Source organism: Lissotriton helveticus, chromosome 3_2, assembly GCF_964261635.1.
Source record: "Lissotriton helveticus chromosome 3_2, aLisHel1.1, whole genome shotgun sequence".
Lineage (NCBI taxonomy): Eukaryota > Metazoa > Chordata > Amphibia > Caudata > Salamandridae > Lissotriton > Lissotriton helveticus.
The window spans coordinates 122,510,086-122,534,157 of record NC_136062.1 but is presented as its reverse complement, the minus strand read 5'-3'; the positions used below and the strand labels follow the sequence as shown (position 1 = coordinate 122,534,157).

General features: G+C 42.9%; 1 protein-coding gene across 19 annotated transcripts in view; it reads right to left on the bottom strand.

The window, feature by feature from the left end:
* Positions 1-24,072, bottom strand: part of TCF12 (transcription factor 12) — a 797,238-nt gene that overhangs the window by 575,386 nt on the left and 197,780 nt on the right. For all 19 annotated transcript variants that reach the window (XM_078684888.1, XM_078684896.1, XM_078684889.1 and 16 more), the window contains exon 4: positions 20,359-20,432. In XM_078684888.1, the coding sequence (XP_078541014.1) occupies positions 20,359-20,432 (74 nt within the window). The remainder of the gene's footprint in view (positions 1-20,358; positions 20,433-24,072) is intronic.

Below are 24,072 nucleotides of genomic sequence, written 5' to 3'. Positions count from 1 at the left end.
GGAAACAAACGCGGTCATTCAGAGTATTCTTCTGATCTGCCCACCCCTTCTTTCCCCAGAGCCAACGAAAAACAAGCATTTAAAATGCAATAGGTCTCGCATTTATGCGAGCTTGAGCTATTGACATTACAAATGAACGTTGCCTTTTATTTATGTTTTGAAAACGAAAACAAAAATAAAAGGCATAGTCATTTGCAATGTCAATAGCTGAAACTCGCGTAAATGCGAGACCTATTGCATTGCAAGTGCTTGTTTTTTTTACAGAGACATAAGAGGCCCGGTAGCTGTGCTGGGAATCTGCTGGTATATTTAAATGTAAAGGCACGCACTGCAACAGAAGTCACTAGAACTGAAGGGGGACTACTTTTGCGGGTGTGCACATTGTGCTAGAACAGAAAGCTATTATCCACAGCCAGGTATGCCAATGGTATAAGTGGGTGGAACCTTTGCCGGATGGTGTAGGCTGTGATGGGCGGGACCAAATCCTAAATGACTCGATAGCAGACCAATGGATGAAGAGGGGCGACTGAAACCCCTGTAAGTAAACATACATATAATATATGTTCAAAAAAACACAAAAGGTCGTAGTTAACATGAGACCTAAAAAGAAGGATGTGACAGATGTTTTTAAATTGCATGTTTGTTCATGCAGTCAACTGAATGTTTGATACTTTAGGTGTCATAGAAAGGACTGGCTGCAGTATGCAAATACGTCCATTCTAAGCCAATAGAGACAGAGGACCAACCTTTCCTGCTTTCTACTGTCAATGACAAGCAAAGACAGTGGGAAACAGTCATTTAATCGTCTCACATTACAAGTCAATGTAGAAACAGCTTTCACATGTCCCATGCATGTAACTAGGTTGTATTTAGTACACATGCCTCTACACACTAGATCCCGAGCATTTTGCTGAAATAATGACAGATAACCACAGTGACATTGGAATGCAGTAAACAATGTTCAGGGGGCAAAGAGGAATAACGCACAGAAAGCAATATGTTTCGGCACAGCTCAGTGGTGGTTTTCCTTTCAGACACCAGGATCTCTGCAATGCTGGAAATATCACCTTACAAGCTGATCAAGGATGGTGTCTTGAAGCAAATAATCATTTTTTAATTTTTTTAACAAGGTCAGCGGAGTAAGCTAAATTCACTCAAACTTTAAATGAATCTCGGGAGCAGAAAATATTCCAATGGAGGGCTATGTTGAGAGCAAATGACGCTTTGTAATGTCTACGGCAAAAGCAACTTACCCATAAAAGAACTTGTTAATTACACTGTTTCCAAAGACAGAAATGTACGTTTTATACAAAAACAATAGAAAATCCTCCTCGTTCCTCATACATACTTCACCCATTGCACAGGTTTCTGGTGATGTAACATGACTAAACGGGATTCGGTGAGAGCTGTAACTAGTACAAGAAGTTGGTGCACTGACCAATGTGCGCATGCATGTGCACAGACTTTAGCACCACTGAACGTAGTTTTGCCATGCCTACCTCAAACTATGTGCGAGTAAGCTTAAGTAGATTGAAAAGTACAGCGAAAAGTTTGCCAGAAAAAAAGAAAACACAGATAAAAGTAAAATATTAAAATTTTCTATGCGTGTTAATTTTTGTAAGTCACGTGTGTGTAGCATTGCAGAAATAGGTAATCTAAAGTAACTGTTCCACCTCACTCATTTGAAATAATGTAACCAGTTTTTTAAGTTCTAACCTAAGCTTCTCAAAGGAGTAGCTCATGAGTTACTAATAGCTCTCCAGCTACCGGTTAGCACACGCCTGTGGACAGCCCAGCATACTGAACTGGAAACTTTTGCTTGAATTAATATGGGCATTCCAAAACTGATATGAAAATATATGCATTAGCAAACAGAGATGAAAATGTGTACATTTTCAGGATACATAAACTGTTGTTTGGCGAAAAACTGGTTGAATTTCCAAAATATATTTAAGCCTGATATTTGACTGATAAACCTTGCAGCGTTGGTGAGATTTATTACTATTGGTGCCATGGGCATTAGAGCTATGACTGTCATGCATTTCCCATGCACACGCATTTAACGTATACTAAGTCTTTCTTACGTTACTTCTGGCAACAGCGCTCGATACACTGAGGAAACCACTGCTGGTAATATTGCATATGGTCGCCTCTAATGTAATATATTCTGATGTTTGTCACTATTACAACACTAATAACATTAGTAGCTCGGGTGATTTTCATTGAACTTAAGTAGCTCTTACTGCAGAAAAGTTTGGAGACACCTGTTCTAACCTCTTAGGCAATCTTTGAGGACCCACATCACTCCACAGAAGGAGTGCTTTAGAATGCAAGAAATAGCTTGGGTTCCAATACATGGACCCCCAATGTTGAAGCCTCAGGTTGTGGCTGCCACATGTGGGTCTTAACACAATCCTCCTCCAACAGGTAGATATGGTATTTTATACATGACACCGTTGGATAAAACTGCACATTAAGAGAACGGACCACCGTCCACTATATTCAATTTAATAGAAATCACTGCAAGTGGATTTATTAAGGAGTCACAGAAATGACCACTTAGTAGCACCTTTTATGTTTTTTACAGTTTTATGTACTCAACCGTAAGGTATTGGAGCGCTTTACATGAGCACCAGTTACATTACACAAGGACACATTTTTTTTCTTTTAGAAGGCACGGGAAGATTAAGTGATTTGCCAGAAGAACAAGATGTTGGGCCAACCCAGACACTCGAACCTGGTTTCCCAGCTCTACACCACATCCTCTGCTTTGAGAAAAGGCAGTGCTAGAGCATGGTACAAACTCTGGACAAGGACTAGAGTAGAAACAGTATGCTTCTATCAGGAGCGACTTCTCTACTGGGACGGAGGAGCATCGCCCCTCTGCCAAAAATGCCACAAAAAAGCTCCAGATAAAAAATAACAATAATTTGCTATACAATAGGTCTCGCATTTACGCAAGTTTAAGCTATTGGCATTGTAAATGACCATGCCTTTTACTTATGTTTTAAAAAACAAAACTTAAATAAAAAGCAGTCATTTACAATGCCAATAGCTCAAACTCGTGTAATGAGACTGCAATGAGAACTGTAAACAATCAAGAGATAGACTACTGAGAAAAGAACCCATACACGGAGCTAAATGTGTAATCCTCTGAGCATACATTAGTCACAGGTGTGAATAGTAAAAACTTACACAATATGCAGAAGGGCGCATCTGATAACATTAAGATCTGATGTTTAATGTTAACATAAAACATATTAGTAACGGAGAGAGGATGAAAGAGAATGCAATTTTAGGATAGCAATTCTCGCTGCCAAGAAATATGCGCCAAATCTCCGAGAGAAGGTCACAGAGGGAAACGAGCACTAGAAAGATAAGAGGTGAAAACCGTATGCGCCTGATGGGCCTCAAGCGACCACATGTAATGAAATCCTAGTACCAGTATCAAGAGGCCAGACAATCCAAGAAAGGCAGAGGCGGCAGCAATGGCACTCGACAAGCGAGGACCAAATAACTTCAAACACAGGACCCGGAGCTTCACTCACCTCCCCTTCTGATACCACGCAGCACAGGCACAGCTTTTCTCCCGCCCCTCACGCACCGCAGTGCCGGGGAGATAGCGGCGTCTGACTTCCGCCCAACCTCTGAGGTCCAGCGCAGAAGCAGCCTGTCAACGGTTCTCGAGTGATCAGATCAGGTCAGCTTGCGGCAGTCTCACCGTCAATTACATAGTTGGTAGATTGGGAACCAACTCTAGCTAGTGCCATTGCTCACCCTACCTGATCTCATAATTGAGTCAGGAGCGGCCATGCTGGATCGGGCAAGCAGTAAACTTCAAGTTTACAAACGTAGCACTACTTCACATAGCTATATAATGTAGAAAAGGGAAGTACGTCACCCACACGTCTAAAATAGTGGCAAGGTGAAAAACCTAGAAGAGTCATCCAAAACTTTGCACCATGACGATCTAACAATAAATTAGCACTTTTACTGCTATTCATTTTAACGGATGTACCTTTTGTAAAAATACTCCAACCTACCTCACATTTTTACGCGGACCATTCAGAGCTATTAATGCACCAATGTTAGAACGAGCGGCCGCCACTGTCCCGGCTGCACGTGTCGTCCTGCCTGCTGTAATAATAATAAAATGTAAATTAACGTCATCCTGCCTGCTGTAGTAATAATAAAGTTCTTACCTACTGAGGACATCCCAAGCTGAGCGTGCGCATTAAGAAAGCGAAACTGATTAAGGCTTGCGACTACGTCAGTCGCATGGGCGGGGCATGGAGCGAGCTGAGGGAGCCCTGTGTTTTGGAGAAGCGAGGCAGGAGCCCACCCCGCAGAGGGAAGTCCGGCGGGAGCCCACCACACCTACGTGAATGCCGCATGGTGCGGCTGGAGCAGGATTTCAGGCGGGGCTCCTGTGAGCAAGACGGAGCCCCGCGTGTTGCTGCGCCAGTGACCGGGTGAAGAGGCGAGTCTCCCCTGCCATCGACCAGCCTGGGAGCAGCGCAGTATCCCCACAAGAGCCGGTGAGTGGGGTTGCTGGGCGCAGCGCCTGGACAGGACATGTGCGTGCGTATTGTGAGAGCAGGAGTTGTGATAAAGCCGCGAGCCATATGCCTGCACATCTCCTGTCTGTTAAGCTTCAGCCCAGACAGTCCATGTGCACGCGTACGGCTTGCGGCGTTATTACAACTCCTGCTCTTACCATACGCGTGCACATCTCCTGTACAGGACTTGCCGTACGTGTGCACCTGTCCTGTCCCCCTTCGCAATGCAAGTCGGCAACAATAGATCTCGCCAAGGCGAGCAGGGCATGGCGCTGCATCGCTAGGCGAGACCTAAAAAGGGTAATAGAGGTAATTTATTACCATTTTATTTTTATCCTGAACAATGTCAGCATGGGGCGGGGCCATTGATGCAGCAGGGAGGAGTGGTGGGCCGGCAGTGCACTTCGGTTTAAAGTGTGCATGCCTCTTTGGCGGGCCTTCTTGCAACAGCCAGCCAGACATGCATTTCCAATCTCTCTAGCCCAGCTGACTTTGCTGGGTTAGAGAAAGCACAGGTCTCCAGTGCTCTTGAGAGCGTCAAGAGGTTGCTCCCTCCAACTTTGGTGCTTCCCTCATGCTGGTAACCAGCATGAGAGCAGCACCAAGAATGATTATGGGAATTTGCTAGAACCCACGGTATCTGGAGAAGACAGAGCAGCACAGCATTGGAGCTAGGAGGATGTCAGACACGGTGTAGCAAGCAAGATAAGTGGTCATTTCTTTTTGTGTACATTCAACTTGCATGCATGCATGCACGCACCAACAACACGTTTGCCTGCCCCCCACTCTGCCTACTTGCCAGACGCCGCTAGCTTCTACTGCTACGCAGTGGGTAGAATCATTGTAGGCTGCAGTGGAACAGCTCTGTTTGGGGTTTACATGACTCACGATCAACTCCCATGTGCAGGCAAAGTAGAGGAGAGACAGAATGGCCTCAAAATGGACATGTCACTGCTTCTGCCTGTAGCTTACTTACAGTGGTAGTGTTGGCAGTCGTGGGATTAAACCTCACAAACCATCTTGTCCTGTGACAACAAATTATACCTCATACTTCCTTGCAATTCCCTTGTCTCCACAATGCAAAGCGCCCTGTGAATTCCAAACGCACTCGCTGCTTCACATCTTGGCAGTTCAGATGAGACTACATAGACCATCTGCCTGTGTGAGATTTGAGCACAAGGTCAGTAAAACTGCGGGAACCATTGCTCTTTCCAACTTGGGTAAAGATCCCAAAATGTTCTAGAGAGACTTCAAATAGGACATCTGGGAGAGGAGGTGACCCAGACAGCTTACTGCCCTTCTACATGCTTCTCTTATTGTGCGGAATGATTTATCCTTCTGTCCATTCCCTCTATCGACTTATTCATTGTAGAGTCTGTGGTCCCCTGCTGTCCAAAGCAACTGCCCTATTTTTACTTTTGAGTAACTCAAACTTTGATTGGTGTAAACTGTGTTGTATAGTTGAGGCACCACTTTCATTTCAAGAATGAAACCTAGTTCTGAATTTACTTTAACATTCTCAAAATGCAATAAGTAGCTGGACGCTAGTACCACTGCTTGCACTGCCAGGATGCTCTCAGGTTCTAGTTCAAGTTTTTCTTTAGAAAGAATTCTGTACCTTCAGGTCTCCTCTTTGTAGTAATTAGGCGTAGTACAGAAACAGAGGAACAAACATTTACGAAATCTGTATAAACTAAACCGAAGCCAGAAAGGAAATAGGAAGATGAATCAGGCTTTGAGTTGATTACCACAGTCAACCACTGAGTCACTATTACAGGAACAAATTAAAATTTTGTAATTTACACCAATCCTGTCTGAACACTACTCTTCAAGTTCGACTCCAGAGACTTCAGTTTCCACTGCGCTCAGCCTTGATTCCACCTGCACCTCCTGTTCAACCCTCACCTACTTCTTTCCAACAACATCCAACACGTCCATCTTTCTGTCCTTTGAATAAACTGGAGATCACAACATCTTAAATTATTGTCCTTTTCCTCCTCCTTGCACGAGTCCGGACGATGTTTTATTGGCCCCATTTGGCTAGCCAGTTCAGGACCAACAAATGCCATAAAAAGATATTTTGTTATCACGCCACAGCTCTTAACCAACCTAGAATTGCTCTCCAAACCTCAGTTCCCACTCCCCCTTCCCTTCCGAACTTATATCTCTAAGTCATATTCTGAGGACATGTCCTGGTTACATCGGATTACTCCTGCACCTCACCCGCTATTATGCCAAAATGTTCTGGCAGCAGCCCACTGGTCTAAACACAATTATCTCACTTGTCACTCAAACACATAGAACTTCCTTGGAGTCACACCTGGCATCCTGAAGTCTCTATAAAAGCAAGCGCCAGTACCTCCAATCACAGCACTGTTTATATCCCAGGAACTCTGTTATGAATGACGGTCTGGCACCTCACCACATTTTTGCTCATCTGTACAATCTGATCCAGTGATCTCAGACCCTAATAGAAAGTTCCACTGGGGGAGAAATTTGGGACAGTATGGCAGCTCATCGCAAGCAAATTCAGCACACCTCAAGAGTCGCCGGTGTTGAATCAGCAATGTCCTCAAATAATACATGACTGCAAGAAAAAGAGGAGTGCTAGACCAGACTTCATTTAGAGCTTCAGGTCATAGAAGTGTTCAAAGAAAGCACTGTATAGCCCATGTAGGCACTTAAAGGGCAAATCAAAGTGATGGACAATACACAGAGAGTGGGGCATTTCCATGTATTGGGGTTTCGTCCCCTGGCATGGCTAGGGACCACTGCAATAACTTCCTTATCAGAAAACATAATGCCTTCTTGCTACTGTAGCCCTGGAAAGGGCCTTCTGTTCCCTCCAGTGCCACGATTAGGAGTGTCATAACCAAACCATGGTGGCTTGGACCAATATTGAAGACAGCAGTATACGGACGCAAGGACTGCCGGGTGCCATCAGATAATCATTCTGTTTTAAGATTAAAGTTTGGCAGCCCAAAACAGATTGCTTCACCTTCTGATGGTGAAGAAATCATATCTAGCATGAACATCTCGGTCAAGTTGTGCAAATTGGCCAGATCGTGAGTGTCCAACGATGAAGGACATTTCCCTTGTTTAGACCCGGAGTCCATAAGATGCTTTCTGGGCAGTATCTGCGGAAGCCCTCAAAAGCGGATTCAAAAATGATTACTGCGACTGTTGGTTTAATAAATCACATTGTTCGATCTTGGCCTAAACTACATGGTACGTTATTTGGAGAGGGAGCATTTGCTTAAATTTCCGGGTGCTTTATTGTTGCAATGTGGTCTTCTCTGCTGTCTTCCTGCCCTCCGCCTTCATTCACTTTTTCATCTTACCTGCTTCCGTTCCCCTGCTCCCTGACCCATTGAGTCTGAAGTGTAAAGTAAACTGTTAAGACACGTGGAGGAAAAAACTTCGGGATCTACTCATTAGTTTGTCTGGGTTCATAGCGGACAGTGTGGCATGCATTAGCAAGAAACATTAAGTCATTCTGTTGAGTTTACGTTATAAAACAGTATTGAAACCTAATTTTTTTTAGAAGGCACTCTATCCTCCAAGCCCACACTTATTAGCATGCAAAAGGGTCAACAATGAAGTCATCGGTATAAATTAACAGAGGACAAAAGCACAGTAGTGAACAGAGGGGCAGAGGAAGTACAACATACTATACAAATTACTTAAACTGGTTAAAAAAACACCCTTCACAAAAACGGCATTTATAGTGAATTATACAAATACTGATCATGACATTTGCTAGATGAAACAAAGTAAAATTCTGTTACCATGCTCTAATTTTTGCTGCGCCCAACCACAATTAACACCTAAATCACTTTTGAAATGAAACAATGTTCCAATTACATCAGCACCAGAAAATCTACACCAGACCAGACCTGGCACGTAAAATCACAATTTTAGGCAGATATGCACGTGATGAGACTAGCCCAATGCTGTATTCTGTGGTCGGTATAAGTAAAACGTGGATGACAGCTGAATACACCAGTGGATGAAGAGGGCAACCCAAAGTCTCCCCCTCTCTCTCCGTATATGTAGATGTTTTTATTCATAGATTTTGATCATTTAAGGTGGAGAGACTACTAACGCAATCTCTAGGCCAGATGTGAAAAAAGAGCAAGACCTAGGGGGAAAAACAAAGCCCACGTAGATATCTTATAACTATGTAAAACATAGTTGAGTCTAACTCGGATTTAAATGATGTTCCTGATCTGCATTGAAGCCATGAAATATGCTTAATTTGCCTGTGAAGCTATATAAAGGCAAGATACACTAGACAAAGAGCTATTTAAATATGCTCTAAAACTCTACCACCAGCAGATCCAGAAAGTCCAAGTGCAATGCTCTTGCACAACGCATAGATGCCAGCACAAACACCATCATCAAAGATTAAACCACGCCTCCTGCTGCGTCCAGGAACACTTCCCCCTCAAAAGACTTCTATAACAAGATCTCTGAATATGCAGGAACTGAATGGCAAAGTTGCACAACTGGACTTTCCAAAGGTACTGGCGTTATAAATCAACTTCTCTCACTTCTGCACAAAACGTAACAGGGGACACACTATATGGGAGGAAAGTCATTATATTCTAAATTACACGGAGCCTGTTCTATGCATTTCTGTAAATTTTTCTTCCACCAAAAAAAAAACCCTTGCTTTAATAACCTTCACCCATTTGGTAATAACTTTGTAATAAAAGGACAGAAATTGCACTGCAAATGAAATCATTGATGAAAATGTGCTCGTTTTTCAGGGACTGAATTGATAAGTGACATCCGATTGCCTCGAGTGAATGCAATGTCCAAGAAAAACAGCAGTTACGGCCAAGACATACATTTTCAACGGACCACAATATACCACCTAAATTCCACTGCTGAGATACAAAGGAAATCTTTATTAGCAATGGGTTACCAGCTTACAGTTATGGAAAGCTTTAAGATCCAACCTTTTGCCTACACAAGTCAGGAGGTGTCCTTGCCCCCACATTGTTTGATTTATACACGGCTGACTTGGGGAAGAAGCTTCAAAATGCCAGTCTTGTAACACCGAAAATTGGAACCAACAAATTGCAAATATTACAGTATGCAGATGACTTGGTGGTAATGGATCACACAAAACTCGGGCTACAAAGGGGCCAAGATGCCCTCAATGGCTACAATGAAAGTAATGAACTTATAATAATGCTCCAAAAACAAAAGTAGTTATTTTTGGACACTACCCAAAAAAGGCTCTATTGAAATGGCATGTGGGCAAAGAAATCATCGTCGCAGCAAAATCCTATAACTACCTAGGGTGCTGGCTAAGTGAAACCGTTAAAGCAACAATACATCTGCATAAAATGAAGGCTAAAGCACAGTCAACAATTTATGCCCTATGCAAACTAAATGAGATAATGCAAAGCCCAACAACTGTTCCGATCAGGAAAGTAATACAAGCAAAAATCAGGGCAATTGCAGGTTATGCACAGCAGGCATTCCGGGGTAAAATGGAATTAATGTTAGACAAAGCACAATGCCAGGCCTACAAATGCATTTTCAAACTGCCTAAATATACACGCAACAGCCTATTTCATTTAGAATTTTGTCTGAAGCAACAAAGTAAAGAATGCTTGGGAATGCACATGAAATACTACTACCAAGTCCTAATCGCTCCAGCCGGAAGCCTAAAGATCATGCTGAAGCCAATTTACGGGGGGGGTCAATTAACCCGTGGCATCGTTACACAGAGGAAGAAGTGGTAACGCTGGGATTAGCAATGGAAAATTGGGATCAGGGGACGGTAAACTACCTGGCCATCAAAAATTCAATTAATAAACAATGTTATCAACTGTCGCATCAAAGCGATCTAGCAGACTACGCAACAGGAAGAGGCTCACCTTGGCTGATCAAATCGTTTGCCGGGAGTAAAATCCAGCCATATCTCAAGCAAGCTCTGGCCCATTGTATGGGCAAGACTTGTGCCCCTCCCCATTAAATAATTAAATCCCGGGTGGAGATCTCTAGAACATAAAATCAGATGCAGAATCTGTGACTTTAAATTTGAATCTTTGCTACATTTGATTTGTTGTTGTCCCGGTATGTTGCAGTCCCGTCAGAACCTTTAAAAACAAATATGGCTGCGCAACGGGGTACGGACAGTGAAAGAAGCAGCTTCGGATCTCTTTTCCTGCACTACACCACAGGACTTGGCCAGATTTGGAAGATACATGGCCGAGTTGCGTCTCAGGCTTATGGAAGAAGAGGGGCCAGGCAACATAAAAGGCAACCTGGTCTGTTAAATAAGTATTCTCCAACAAGGCTGAACTGACAATCACTTTCCGATTTATAAATGTATATAATATATCTTCTTACTCAGTATTTATACGGTTGTATGTAAACCCATTATTTTTTTACAAGAATTTTTTTTTTTTAAACAATTGTTCTAATTTGCTTTTTAAATTGCATATAAGTTATATTTCAGATGGTTTTAAGAAACTGTGCAATACAAAAAAAAATATACAAAAAAAAATACTGAGTCCTTCCACTACCTCTCCGATTAATTAACTATTTACTCCCAACGACTAATTCCACTTTAGGCAACAGAGGAGGGGCGAGTAAGAACTTCTTGCTACCAGAAATGCACTAAATGGTAGTCTGAAACTGAAAAGTAATTCCTACAAAGAATGCAAACCTGAAAACTAATCTGCTAGAATATACCACAGAAAGAATACACAGCAACATAAAAGTCACACTCCCCGTCAGGATAAAAAAATATATATATACCTTTGGTTTGAAAGTTGTTCACCTAGGGGTATTTGGAACCGATCCCGGAAGTAAGGAGCTTAATGCACCAGCACACAGCCATTACCCTGCTGCTGTGATTTGCAGAGCAGCAGCCTATTAGAAGTGAAAATATGTCTGATCAGCGGTGCAGGTCGCAGGGTGGACAGCTGGGGATCAATACTCATCGGCTCAGAGTAGCGAGGTTTAAGAGACCGTGTCCACAGTCCCTGAAGAGGCAACATGACTGAGCAGTGATTCTGCTAGTTGGTACAAAATTGGATTCTTAAATCATTTGGGGATTTTGCTAATTATGGTAGAGCAGATGATAAAGGAATTTTTTATAACCAAACAGGTCAGTTGTGTGTGATGACTCAAGGTTATTTGGAGGCTATCTTACTAGTCTGTTTTATTTTCATGCCTAAACTAGAAATCGCGACCAATGTAGACTTCGAGATGGACCAATTGTTCAAAGCAGAAAGTACTGTGACAAATCAGTCAATCAAACCTAGCAATAACGAGGAGCAGCAGCACAGTCTGAAGAAACGATCACACACACTCAAACAGGAATAATAAATAAAAAGACACCAGCTATAGCGTTTGTGTACCCATAAAGACATCATGTTGATCACATATTTAAGTGCTATAAGGGGAAATAACACGTCTAACAAATTTCAAGTGTTGAAAATACATAAATGTATATATATTTTCAATGAAGGAATAACAGTTAATGGAGTTATGATTCGGGATCGAACGCATAAACCCATTGATAATGCACCAGTTGTCATTATGAATGCATACAACACACACCAAAACTCACATTGTACACCATCGGGTTATCCTATTAACTGTATTTGGGTATCTGTGCCATTGTCAAATATGGGTTTTGGGAATAGCAGGCACTGTAGGTTGTGCCGTGTGTGGAGGACGTTCATTACAATAACTGGCAAAGTTCACTGGTTTTACACATTCAAACTAGAGTTATCATTAAATGTTTTCCCCCACAGGGAATTTTATGGGTTTTTTATGATGTACTTTATTTTCAACTCCTGCTGTGCATGCATGCCCCGCACCCAACACACTGTAGGCACCCATCCTAAACCTTCGGCAATGTGCAGTGGTGGTTGAGGACCTGGCCTGAACCAAGGTCTGCGCACTCAACCTACATACGGCTTTTGGCTGTGTGCAGCAGAGGGCTGGGTGCATATCTTCTGACTGTGTCTGTTCTTTGGTTTTTTAAATACTGCCCGAAATGTGTAAGTAAGGCATAAAAAGGTGGTCGATTCCAACACCTAAATGGCCACTCATGAGTTGCATGCAATTTTTGGTGTTATTTCCCCTCCAGATTGCTTTGCATTTTCCACGTATCTGTGTACCACTGACCACTAACTACAGCTTGAATTGGTCCGTCTTCGGTGCTGGCCATACATGGTTATTGGAAAAATCTTTTCCACAGCAGGAAATGTCCAAGACCCAATTTGCATGATTCAAAATAGCAAAAAAGGATTCCGTTACTTACCCTGTAAGCCTCTATTCATGGCATTTAGTGCTGTAGATTCACATGCTTTGCATACTCATACCATCTAGTGTTGGGTCTGGAGCTGTGAAACGGGTTCTCCTCGAAGAAGTATTTCGAGCCACGATGTCTAGTGAATCCTCCTCTCAGTGATATTGCACATGGGCATCAAGTCCATTGTTGGATTGTTTTCCCGCAGGTGGGTGAGAAAGGAGTGCAAGGTATGTGTCTGAATGCGATGCCCATACTAAATATAAATATATAATGTAACTACAACAGCCACAAGCATCCGGGGAGGGTGCATGTGAATCTACAGCACTACATGCTAGGAACAGATGCTTACAGGGTAAGTAACGATCTGTTCAATGGCCTGTGTGGCTGTAGATACACATGCTCCACATAGACTCTAAAGCAGTCCCTCCTTAGAAGCAGTGGCTAGCATGTGAGAGTTGCAGCAGTTTGAAACAGGGTACAATGCACTGCCTGACCCACACCTGCGTGCTGACATGCTAAAACATCCACACAATAGTGTTTGGTGAAAGTGTGTGGTGCAGATCATGTAGCTTCATTACAGATGTCAGCTATGGAAATACTGTCGAGAACGGCCATAGGGGCTCCCTTTTTACGAGGAGTGTGCTCTGGGAGAAACAGGTAAATGTCTATTGGCCTTAATGTAGCAAGTTTGAATATGTTTGACTAACGATCTGGCTATACAGGAGTTGGATATTGGGTTGCCTTTATGAGGTGGTGAAAAGGCTACAAACAGCTGTTTAGCTTTTCTGAAAGTTTTAGTTCTATGCTAAAAAAAGAGTGCTATTTTGACCTCTAGGGTATGAAGAGTTTTTTCTGCAATTGACTCGGTTTGAAGGGGGGAAAAAATGGGACTTGAATGGATTGATTGAGGTGAAATAATGAGACTACCATGGGTAGGAATTTAAGATTGGTAGGAAGAACCACTTGGCCTCTATGTATTTGGTAAAAAGGTTCTTCTAATGTTAAAGCCTAGAGTACACTAACACGACTGAGTGAGGTGATAGCACTAAAAATGCCAGCTTCAATTAACGAAATTTAAGGGGGCATGAGAGAAGAGTCTCAAATGGGGGGCGTATGAGTCGAGTGAGAACAATGTTAAGGTTCCAAGGTGCTGGAGGGATCAGAGGTGGAACAACTAGTTTGAGTCAATCCACGAACGCTTTGATAACTGGAATTTTGAATAGTGATAGATGCGGACTATTTTGAAGATAAGCAGTCATTGCAGCCAGGTGTAACAGTATGGAAGTGTATGCTAAATTTACCTTCTGCAAATGAAGTAGGTAGCAGACAATGTCTTGCACCAGAGCTTTTATAGGGTCAATTTATTTGGATTGGCAGTAACAGGTAAAACATTTCCATTCTGCTGCATAACAGGCTCTAGTGTGGGTCTGGGTGCTTCTTTTAGAATGTCCATACGTTCTGGCAGCAAGACAAGGTAGCCAAACTCTATGACCTCAAGAGCCAAATCGCTAGGTTGAGTGTTTTGGGGTCTGGTTGTCTGATTTGTCCTTGATTCTGAGTGAGAAGGTCCGGCCTGTTTGGGAGCTTCTCTAGTGGAACTAATGAGCGATCTATAAGTGTTGTGAACCAAGGCTTACATGACCAAGTGAGAGCAACAAGGATCATGGGGAGAGACATTTGCCTGAGCTTCCAAAGCAAAAATGGTATGAGACGGAGAGGTTGAAAATTGGAGGCAAATAAACAAGACCAACTCATCTATAGTGCATTTCCCTTGGATAGTGGGTGAGGGTACTTGGAGGCGTAGATAGGCTTTTTGCATTTTTTATCTGTGACAAAAAGAATGATTTGAAGAACACCCCCACTTTTGGAAGAAGGGCTTGTGGGGGGAATTCCCATTTGTGGACTTGTTGCTGCATCCTGCTGAACAGGTCTGCAAAGACGTCGTCTGTTTCCGGAAGATGTTCTGCCAACAGGTGAATGTTGTAGGGAAAAGCCCACTGCTGTATTGTCTGAGACAGGAGTGATAATTGTAAAGACCATCCCACCCCAGCCCCTGTTTTTGTAGAGAATACATGGCTGTCATTCGTTGTCCGTTCTAGGACAGCCTTCCAAGATAGGTGAGGAAGGAAATTTTCAGCACTAGGCATCCCACCTGAAGCTCCAAGTAGTTGATGTGTAGAGATTGAAGCCTGGCATCCCAAAGATCTTGTACTGTGAAGTCTGGTAGAAGGACACTCCAACGCATCTGAGATGCATCCACGGTGAAAGTCATGTGAGGAAAATGGCCCAGAAAGGGTCGCTCTTTTAAGAGGTAGTTGGTGTTCTAGCATTGCAGAGAACGGACAGTGTGGCAGTCCATCAACACCAGATCTTCCACATGACCCTGTGACTGAGCCCACTGATGAGCTAGACATTGCTGCAGAGGTTTTATTGCGAGTGTCTGGTTTAGTTGGAATGGAGGTAGGGTTGCCTGAAAATTTCGATTTCGAGCGGGATTTGGGTAGGCTAACCCTAACTGTGTGTTTAAGATTGCTCTCAAGTAAGGTTGAGATTGTAGAGGATGGAGGTGTGCTTTGGGGATATTGATAGTAAACCCTAGTCTGTAAAGTAGATCCACTGTCACGAGAGTGTGTTGTTGTCACTGCTGAAGATGCTGGCTTTGATTGCAGGCAGGAAATGCATGGACATTGTCTTCACAGATGTGCTGCAAATACTGATAAGCATTTTGTGAAACTTGAGACATGGTTGTTACTCTGAATAGAAGCACTTTCAATTGATAGTGTTTGCCTGCTATGACAAATCTTAGGTATAAGCAGGGTGAATTGGTATGTGGAAATAGGCATCCTTAGGTCTAATGTGGCCATACGTGTTGCAGAAGCGGAACGGCATCTTGTAGAGTGCCCATATGGAAATGTTCTGATAGAATACATTGGTTTAGAGGTTTAAGATTTAATATTAGTCTAAGAGGTCCGTCCTTTTTGTTTTGGAGATCAGAAAGTATATGGGGTATACTCCTGAGCGTTGTTGTGGGAGAGGAACAGGTTCTATGGCCACTTTGAGAAGAAAGGCTTGGACCTCTTGTTTGAGAAGTGTTAGTGTGCTATTGACTACAAGGTGGACTGTTGGTTGGTATGGTAGTGAGCTACAGACAATAGCCATGCTGGATAATGGTTAGTACCAATTTGTCTGTGGTGTTGGAATCACCGACTGGATGAAATAATTGTAGCATGCCCCCGACAGATGTTGTGTGATCGGAGGAGAAGGATTGGGTAGACACTGTTTTTATGCAGTGGGTGTTGCCCCACGTGAGGAGGTACCCCTCCACTTCTCTTACTTACTCTGAAGGAACCTTTAAAATAACCCTTGTTGTAGGTGGACTGGGTTTGTGTTGTTGGGAAGTGGAGGCATCTGTCAAAGCGGATTTATAGGCCCCTCTGAAGCTTGGGCGACGAAAGGAGCCCCTATGAGTGGAAGTTTGTAATGCCCACATCGCCTTAGTTGTTATCAGGGTCCTGCTTCATTTTAGCGAGGGTATAATGTACATGTGGTCCAAACAGGTGCTCCTTATCAAAAGGCATATATAAGACTGCCTGCTGGACCAATGGTTTAAAGCCAGAACACCTTAGCCAAGCATGTTTTCTATAAAGGACACTGGTATTAATACATCTGGCTGCTGTATCTGCTACATCAAGGGCATAACGGATGTAGTTGTTTGTAACGCTATGCCCCTTTGTGAAAAGTTGCTTACACCTTTTGCAATGTTCCTCTGGAAGGTACTGTAATAGTTCCTCCATCTCATTCCAATAGGCTCTACCATAGAAGGCAGGAAGAGCCTTTAAATTGGTGATACACCAATGATTGGCTACCTGTGCTGAAACCCTCTTCCCAGCCACATCTATGCATTTGCTTTTAAGGAGGGGCAGTATCCCCAGTAGCCTGACTGTTGCCATTTTACGCGCAGTGGTTGCAAAAATGGAGCCAGGTGGTAATTTAACCCCAGATAAACAAGTGGTCAAAAGGTGCCACTTTATATTTTTTGTCCACCCGAAATGGGGATGACCCTGGCACTGACTGGGCCCTTAAAAATGTCCTAAGCATGTCTCATCATTCCAGGAATCATTGGCAAAAAGTGAGTGTCCTTGTGTGAGAAAGAGTGGGTGTCAAATAGAAAGTCCTGTTCTTGGGACTGCAGCTCATTGTTATGAAAAACTGCTGCCCTGCAGATAACCTGATGGAAGGAAGTGGCATCCTCAGGAGGGGATGGACGAGTTGGATATAGGTCTGAATTGCTCGGGGTAGTGGGATCAGTGCTGTATAGATTTCAAGAGTCAGAATCATCCAACAGCCCTCTTAGTCCCCCCAGTGTTTGTGTGGTGATTCCTGAGGTGAACCATCAAATGTGTCTTGTGGTGGAGAGTGTGGAAGGGGTGGAGGTGGTGATGGTGGAGGAGGCAGTGTAGGAGGAGGATGGTAAACAGGACTGGTGGCCTTGTCCTTAGTATTCTTTCTGGAAGGAAGAGGAATATCAAGTTCCTCATCAAATGTCAATTTCCTCTTTAGAGGTGGAGAAGCAAGGATCTGCCCAGTTCCCTCCTACATTTGATCTTTCTTTCTCTGACGAATGTCCCTTTTTTTCTAGAATAGGTTTGACGTGAGATGTAAAAGCAGATGATGCTTTTGAATTTTTTCGGCTCCAAAGGTTTTGCTACCAAGGGTTTTGTCTTAGAAATGAGATGCTTGGTCAGCACCAAAAGTGATGAGGTCAGCTGCCAAATCGGTACTGAAGATTGGGCCGGTACTGAAGTAGGTTCTTGGTCCGAAGAGGTCGATACCAAAGGCTTGGCTTCAGTAGACATCTTTGGTGCCGGGTTTGAGGGCGGCGCGCCCACCCAATTTATCAGATAATATTATGGCACAAAGGCAGAGGTGGCACGGCAACCTCTATTAACGGGAGTGCGAACATATTTTGGTCAGCTTAAATGGAGGAGTGGGAGTGCAGGGGTCACAGTACTCACATGCTGACCAAATGGTAGGTCCTGCAATTCCGTGTTAATCTCCAGGTCGGAATCAGATCTTTTGTCGATTGAGAATGCCTCCTCTTCCTCAGCTCATCTTAAAGTGTGTTCTTCACCGAAAAGGTCAGGGGTGTTGTCTGAGGCTTTTTGAGACATTTCCAGGAGACAAGCCTTTCTATCCCGAAGGGTTTTCTTGGACTGAAATGCCTTATACGCATCCTAGTCAGTTTCTTAATGGTCGGGCGAAAGGTGTTGGTCAGTGTGCAGGTACTTTGTGTGGCAACGCGGGCAAAACCTGAAGGGAGTCCGTTAGATTAGAAACGCATTTTCGATAGAGCTGGTGACACGTGGAAAAGTAGGCCCAAGACAGGCGGCACCCTGAAGCGCTGCCGGTCCAAGCCCAAACAGACTAAAATCTAGAGTAGCGCAGAAGTGTAAAAGGGCAACTGAAAACAATACAGTCGAGGACAGTAAAGAAAACAAGGAATCGGAACGGAGTCGAAACACTGAGCAGAGGCACACAAGTCCGAACAAGATGGCTAAGAGAAAACTTTCTAACAATGGAGTTGACACCTATGCGCAATATAACCAAGAAGAGGAGGAGTCCCGACTTCTTTAAAGAAAAACAACTAGCTCAACTCCAGAGCCAACATTAGATGGCAGGAGTGTGCAGGGCACGTGTATCTACAGCCACACGTGCAGCAAACATTTGTTTCAGCTGTAATCCAGCCAATCACATTGTATAAAAGGAAATCCAAAAATAGGATTGACTGGCATTCTGAGTCATGATTAGGGAGTAAAACTGGCAAATCCATTAAAGCAACTTTTTTAATACACTAATAGAAAAAACTGAAGGGTTTTAAATAAACCAACAAAAGCATGCTTCATCAGTAACAACCTACTGTCATGTCAAATTTGGTTTAAATCCATTCAGGTTTAAAATGCAGTTGAGTCATTTGCTGTTTTGTGCCCACCATATGGTTTTCTGCATGGCGCATCAACTACTGTCACCGTCATCAACGGTCATGAGCAGCAAAAAAACAATAAGCAGCAGATGCTCCGTAAAGGAAGACACAAGCACAAACAGAACTTTGGAGGAAGTCATGCAAAATATGAAACACGGATAGAAGGAAAAAGTGAATGGCCTTTTTAAAGCAACAAAAAAAAAATAAGCACGGAAAAAGCCAATAGTTCTGGGATTAATGTGATGGCATATGGATAAGAGCACTAGCACATACAGTCCGACCAGTGAAAGCGCTGAAAACAGATTACTGTGAAATTTCCTTGTCCTTATTGCAGTCCTGCTTTTGTTTTTATGTGAAATGCAGGTCAGATTGCAAGGAAGCCTTCATTGCAGTCTTACAGTATTTTCTATGTTTTTAATTTACTAGTTCAAGATGGTAGATGCCCCTCCAGAAGTGGCACAATAATAAAATGTAAGATATGCCAAAGCCCTCGAAATAAAAAATAGTCAAAGAGTGGCATCTGGAGAGATATTGGGGGTAGTTGGGTCGTTGACTCAAGGGGGGAGTTGGGTAAGGCTATAAAAAATAAAAGCAAGCAGTGTGTGACGGGTCGTGGCAATGGAAACAACAGTAGAGATTTGGTAGTGGGGCAGCAACCAAAGAGGGAATGCAAAGATGGGTGGGGAAACAGCACAGGGAGGCCAGAGCAAGACAACACGTACACTTCCATGGAGTGCTGGGTGAAAAATAAAAATGTAGTACCCTGAGTGCAAGCAATGGAAGGATAAAAATCATACAGTCAAAAGGACGGTAAATACGGTATGCTCCAGGGGATGGACAAGAAGAGAAAGGACACTGAATAACGCCACTGAATAAGAATTACGTTCATAAGACCAACAAGAAAGCTAAAAGCTGTTTGTAGACGAAAGCGAATGATTTGATTAAGTCGTGGCCCTCCAAAACATCAAAAAGACTATCATCACACTCTGTAAAGCAATAGAAACGCTTTGTATATCTCACTGTAGATCATTGGTTGGAAAACCAAGCAGCACTACTATGCCTTTAGCCGGGCAATGTTTAACAACGTCCTCCAGTTAATTTGAAAACTCTTTAATTTGAACATGCTACCATATCAAATGAGCAATAAAACTGCAATCCATTTTATTGCAGAAAGGTGTACTAACAGGCCTCTTTTGTTAGCCTGTTTTATCGGTATTCTCTCTGCTGCCTGAAGCAGCTGCCCATTACTACACATAATTTAATTGTACATATATTTAGTGCTTCCCTGCTTGTAATAACACGGTATCGTACTAATCACCAATTCAATCATTTCAAATAATCTTTCTTCAAAGTCAATGGTCAATTTCAAGAACATTTCTTTCTCAACGTAAACCTACATATTTACAATATGATGAATTTTTTATGCTTATTGAGCCCACTGATGCAAATTGCATCAAAATGGCAAAAAACGAATTGATAACTGGGTGTACACAACATGATTTTGCAAAATGAAAGTTAAAAAGAAGTCTTACCCTTGAATTCTCGAATGAAGGACTGGGTGGGCCACCGGATTCCCAAGATGTAGCACCTGCTCTTTCCTCTATGCCTAGATCATAAAAAGGAAATAGATATATTAACTCAAACATTGCACATATGAATTAGAATAGGTTTTAATAATCTGATTAGCTCTTTTGCACTACAAAAGTAATTTTATGATACGGTCGCATATCACTTTATTACTGAAAAGCACAGCTAAGCATCAAAGAAATACAAAATTTACATCTTTATCCATCCTACTAAGCAACCTCCCTGTGACAATTCACCTGAGCCCAGCCTAGCAGTGCTCCTGATGTTACCAAAGGCTACACAGTCTAGCTGAGGTACAGCAAGCTGAAGAGACAATCCTGCTTTCTGCGAACACTGGCCTTGATGGTCACGTAGGCCACTAACAAGGTTCATTTCACCAGCTGAGGACTTCGGCATATGTACAGCGAGCTTTGGCAAAGCCAATATGTCAGGCTTGACAAGGCGATTTTTAAAGAAATTGTAAGCATATGACACAAAAGTAAAAAGAAAAAAACATACCAGCAGCTAAACGTGCTGCCCAGGTACTTGCAATAAAATGTTGAATTAAAAAAACATTGCATATAAGACTGTTTCACCAATTATTAAGGTTTGCCTATTTTTAGTGTTCGATTATTTTTCTTTGTAGTTTTCTAGCATGTAAGTGCTAGATTCGTAATTGTATTTGCGCGCACTTAGTTCAATCTAGGGGTACAAACAAACAACGGCATTTACGAGGGCAATATCTCCTTCCCAGCTCAAAGTAATTGTAATTTGGTTGTCTAGGCTGACATTTGTTCGCACTGCAATTCCTCCAGCAGGGTGGAAGTTGTGTGATCAGTTCTGCTCTTTAGGTGTGGCTTTGACAGCATTTCAAGATGGTCTGGTGAACGTCACCAACCTAGCAAGCTGGCCGATATTCTGAAATCCTTTAGAGGTGGTTTACAACTCAAACACTCATATTTAGTCCTGTCAAGAGCTTAACAGGAGCGTAACACAGGCCCCCGCGGTGCAGAGGGTGGGGGGAGGGGAACAAGCTCTAGGGGGCCCAATCAGCACAGCACTTTGGCTGCAGAGCTCATGATTGACCCTGGAGGGGGCCCTCCACGTGCCTTGCACGGAGCCCCCCTCGAGTTTTGTTACGCCAGTGGAGCTCAGGCAAAGGGCTTGCATCAGGAGGGACCAGCTCTATAATGGGGTGGATGGAAATGTAGCGGTGGGGTCTCCATGGAAGAATAATAAAGAAAACTACACTTGCATATCGACAACTGGTTAAGCATACAAGCCCTCTAGGAAATATGCAACAAATGGATATTCCCAGGAGTAAACGACTGGAATATACAATTGTCAGAACTTTCTGCATTATCCAGAAGAAAGAAATTTACTGCATACAATGGCTGGCATAAACCTTCCAATGTAGATTTCTTCTTTTAAAGGGAACCTATGCTTAAAAGATGATCCATCCGTGCAGCACAACGGAATTCAAGTTAATTAATCAGAAGTCAAATTAAACCATGCAGCATATGTGAATTTTTTTTCCAGCTTGCCCACTGCCCTTTCTAATACATAAATTAATAAACTCACTACTGTTTTCGATGTTCATATTAACACAAAGATCTTGCATTGCTTCATGAATCGAGTTGAAGTGTCTTACTTTACATTTTGAATTTGATTTATGAAAAGTTACTTCAGTTTTACAATCTTCAGTAGCAAACGCAACTAGCTGAACGGGTGAGACGATTTCAATCGTTAATAGCATTAGGAAAAATGTGCTATATAAAAGACTTAGTTTGTACATTAATAAAACCGGTGACATGACCACTAGTTTAAGAAGTGCAGCTCTGTTATGTCCATCAATTCCAGAAATGCTCAAAGTACGGTCCTCCGGACCTTTGCATGCGGCGGCCTGGTCCACAGCAGCATTGGGCTGCTGTTTACTTGAGTGAGCGCTAGTAAATGTTAAATAAAAGAGCAAAGATTTACTTACAGATTAACTGAAGTTAAAAAAACGTAACTAAGGTGTCCTACACAACTTAACTGTGGGAACACCTTCATTTTTAAAGACCTCTTGCAACTAACAGGCAAAAATATGAGAACATCTCTTATAAATTCAAAAAAGTGTATTTCCTTAACATGCAGAAGCGTTTCACCTTAGTATATCAGATTTTATCAGTGGATGGAGAATTTTTTTTTTGTAAAATGAATCGTTTTTATGATGGGTTACCCAATTCTTTTTATAAGACCTTCGCACATCTACTTGTCCCTCATCTGAAAAACAATACACAACTAGTTCCTAACAACTCAGGAGGTTACTCCAACAATGATGGTATCACTCCTTACACTGATGCCCAAACCAGGTACAGACCTCCAGCAATGAGGATCGTACTGTCCGATTTCACCCCTCCATAGTGATGTGAAGCTTGTCAACAAAATATTGGCAACCAGGCTCCATGGGGTTTGGCAGAGACCTCCATCACTGCAAATCAGGCGTTATTAAGAATAGATATACAGGGGATAACGTTCGCTTAGGCCTTAATGTGGCTGATGAGGCCAACACGGCTTACATGCAGGTCCTCCTTCTCTCGCTGGACATGGAGAAGGATTTTGACCGCGTGGTTTAGCCACTCTTAACTAAAACACTAGATAAACCCTCACTGGGTCCCCAACTCAAATTGTTTATTCTGGTGAACTATGTGAAACCTTCAGCAAAACTGGATTGATGGTCGCCTTTCAGATACCATACTACTGACCCCAGACATGGAACAGGAGTGTTCCCTCTCGCGCTCGACTTTCTCTCTCACAATGGAACCCCCTGTTTCAGGGATAATGACCAATCCACTGTTTACGAGCATTGCCTTTAAGGAGGGCAAGGTCAATATGGGTCTGTTTGTAGGCGATGCCTGATGCTTTTTGACTAACCCCACCATGCACTTCCTGCACTCCTAATGGAACTAGAGCACTTCCACTTGCTAGCAGGGTTCAAAGTTAACTACCAATAGTCCATGGCAATGTGAGTAGGGAAAGATCACATTAGCAGAAAGGCTGACGTAGCAAGTCATGGGTTGCAATTGGCGTCAAAAAGGGTCAAATATCTGGGGATGAAAATTTCCCATACAATGACAGCGGTCAGCCGGAGTAATGTACCCCTCTTCTGGACACTCTTTAAGGATCTTTACAGACAGCACAGGCTAGAAGTCTCCTGGGTGGGACAGATAAGTTGTGTGAAGATGAACTTTCTGCTTAGTCTGTTATATCTGTTCAGTTCCCTCCCAGTGCCTATCCCCATGCAAGTCCTAAAAACCCTAACAAAGAAAACCTAAGCTTGATGAGAGGCTCTGGTGAGGGAGGTACAGGGGTGCCCGATATTGAGAGTTACATTTAGCGACACAAATATCACCATCTCTGGTTTGGTATCGCCCGGATGCAGATAAACCCCAATGCCTTCTCGAACAGGAATGTTGTACCCTCTTATTCCATCACCTACTGTGATTGCCTCAATGAGCTTATTGCCTCTTGCACGCAGTTTGGTGGTCGACACAAGTGACCTTTCACTTACTGGTTGAAAGCTAAAATGACAAAGGAACACAACCTATCTAACCCCCCTCACCTGAGACATGCGACAGGTAACCTAGATTTCCCACAGATAGACACATCCTAACTCAAATGGTAAGGAGGTGACTCGA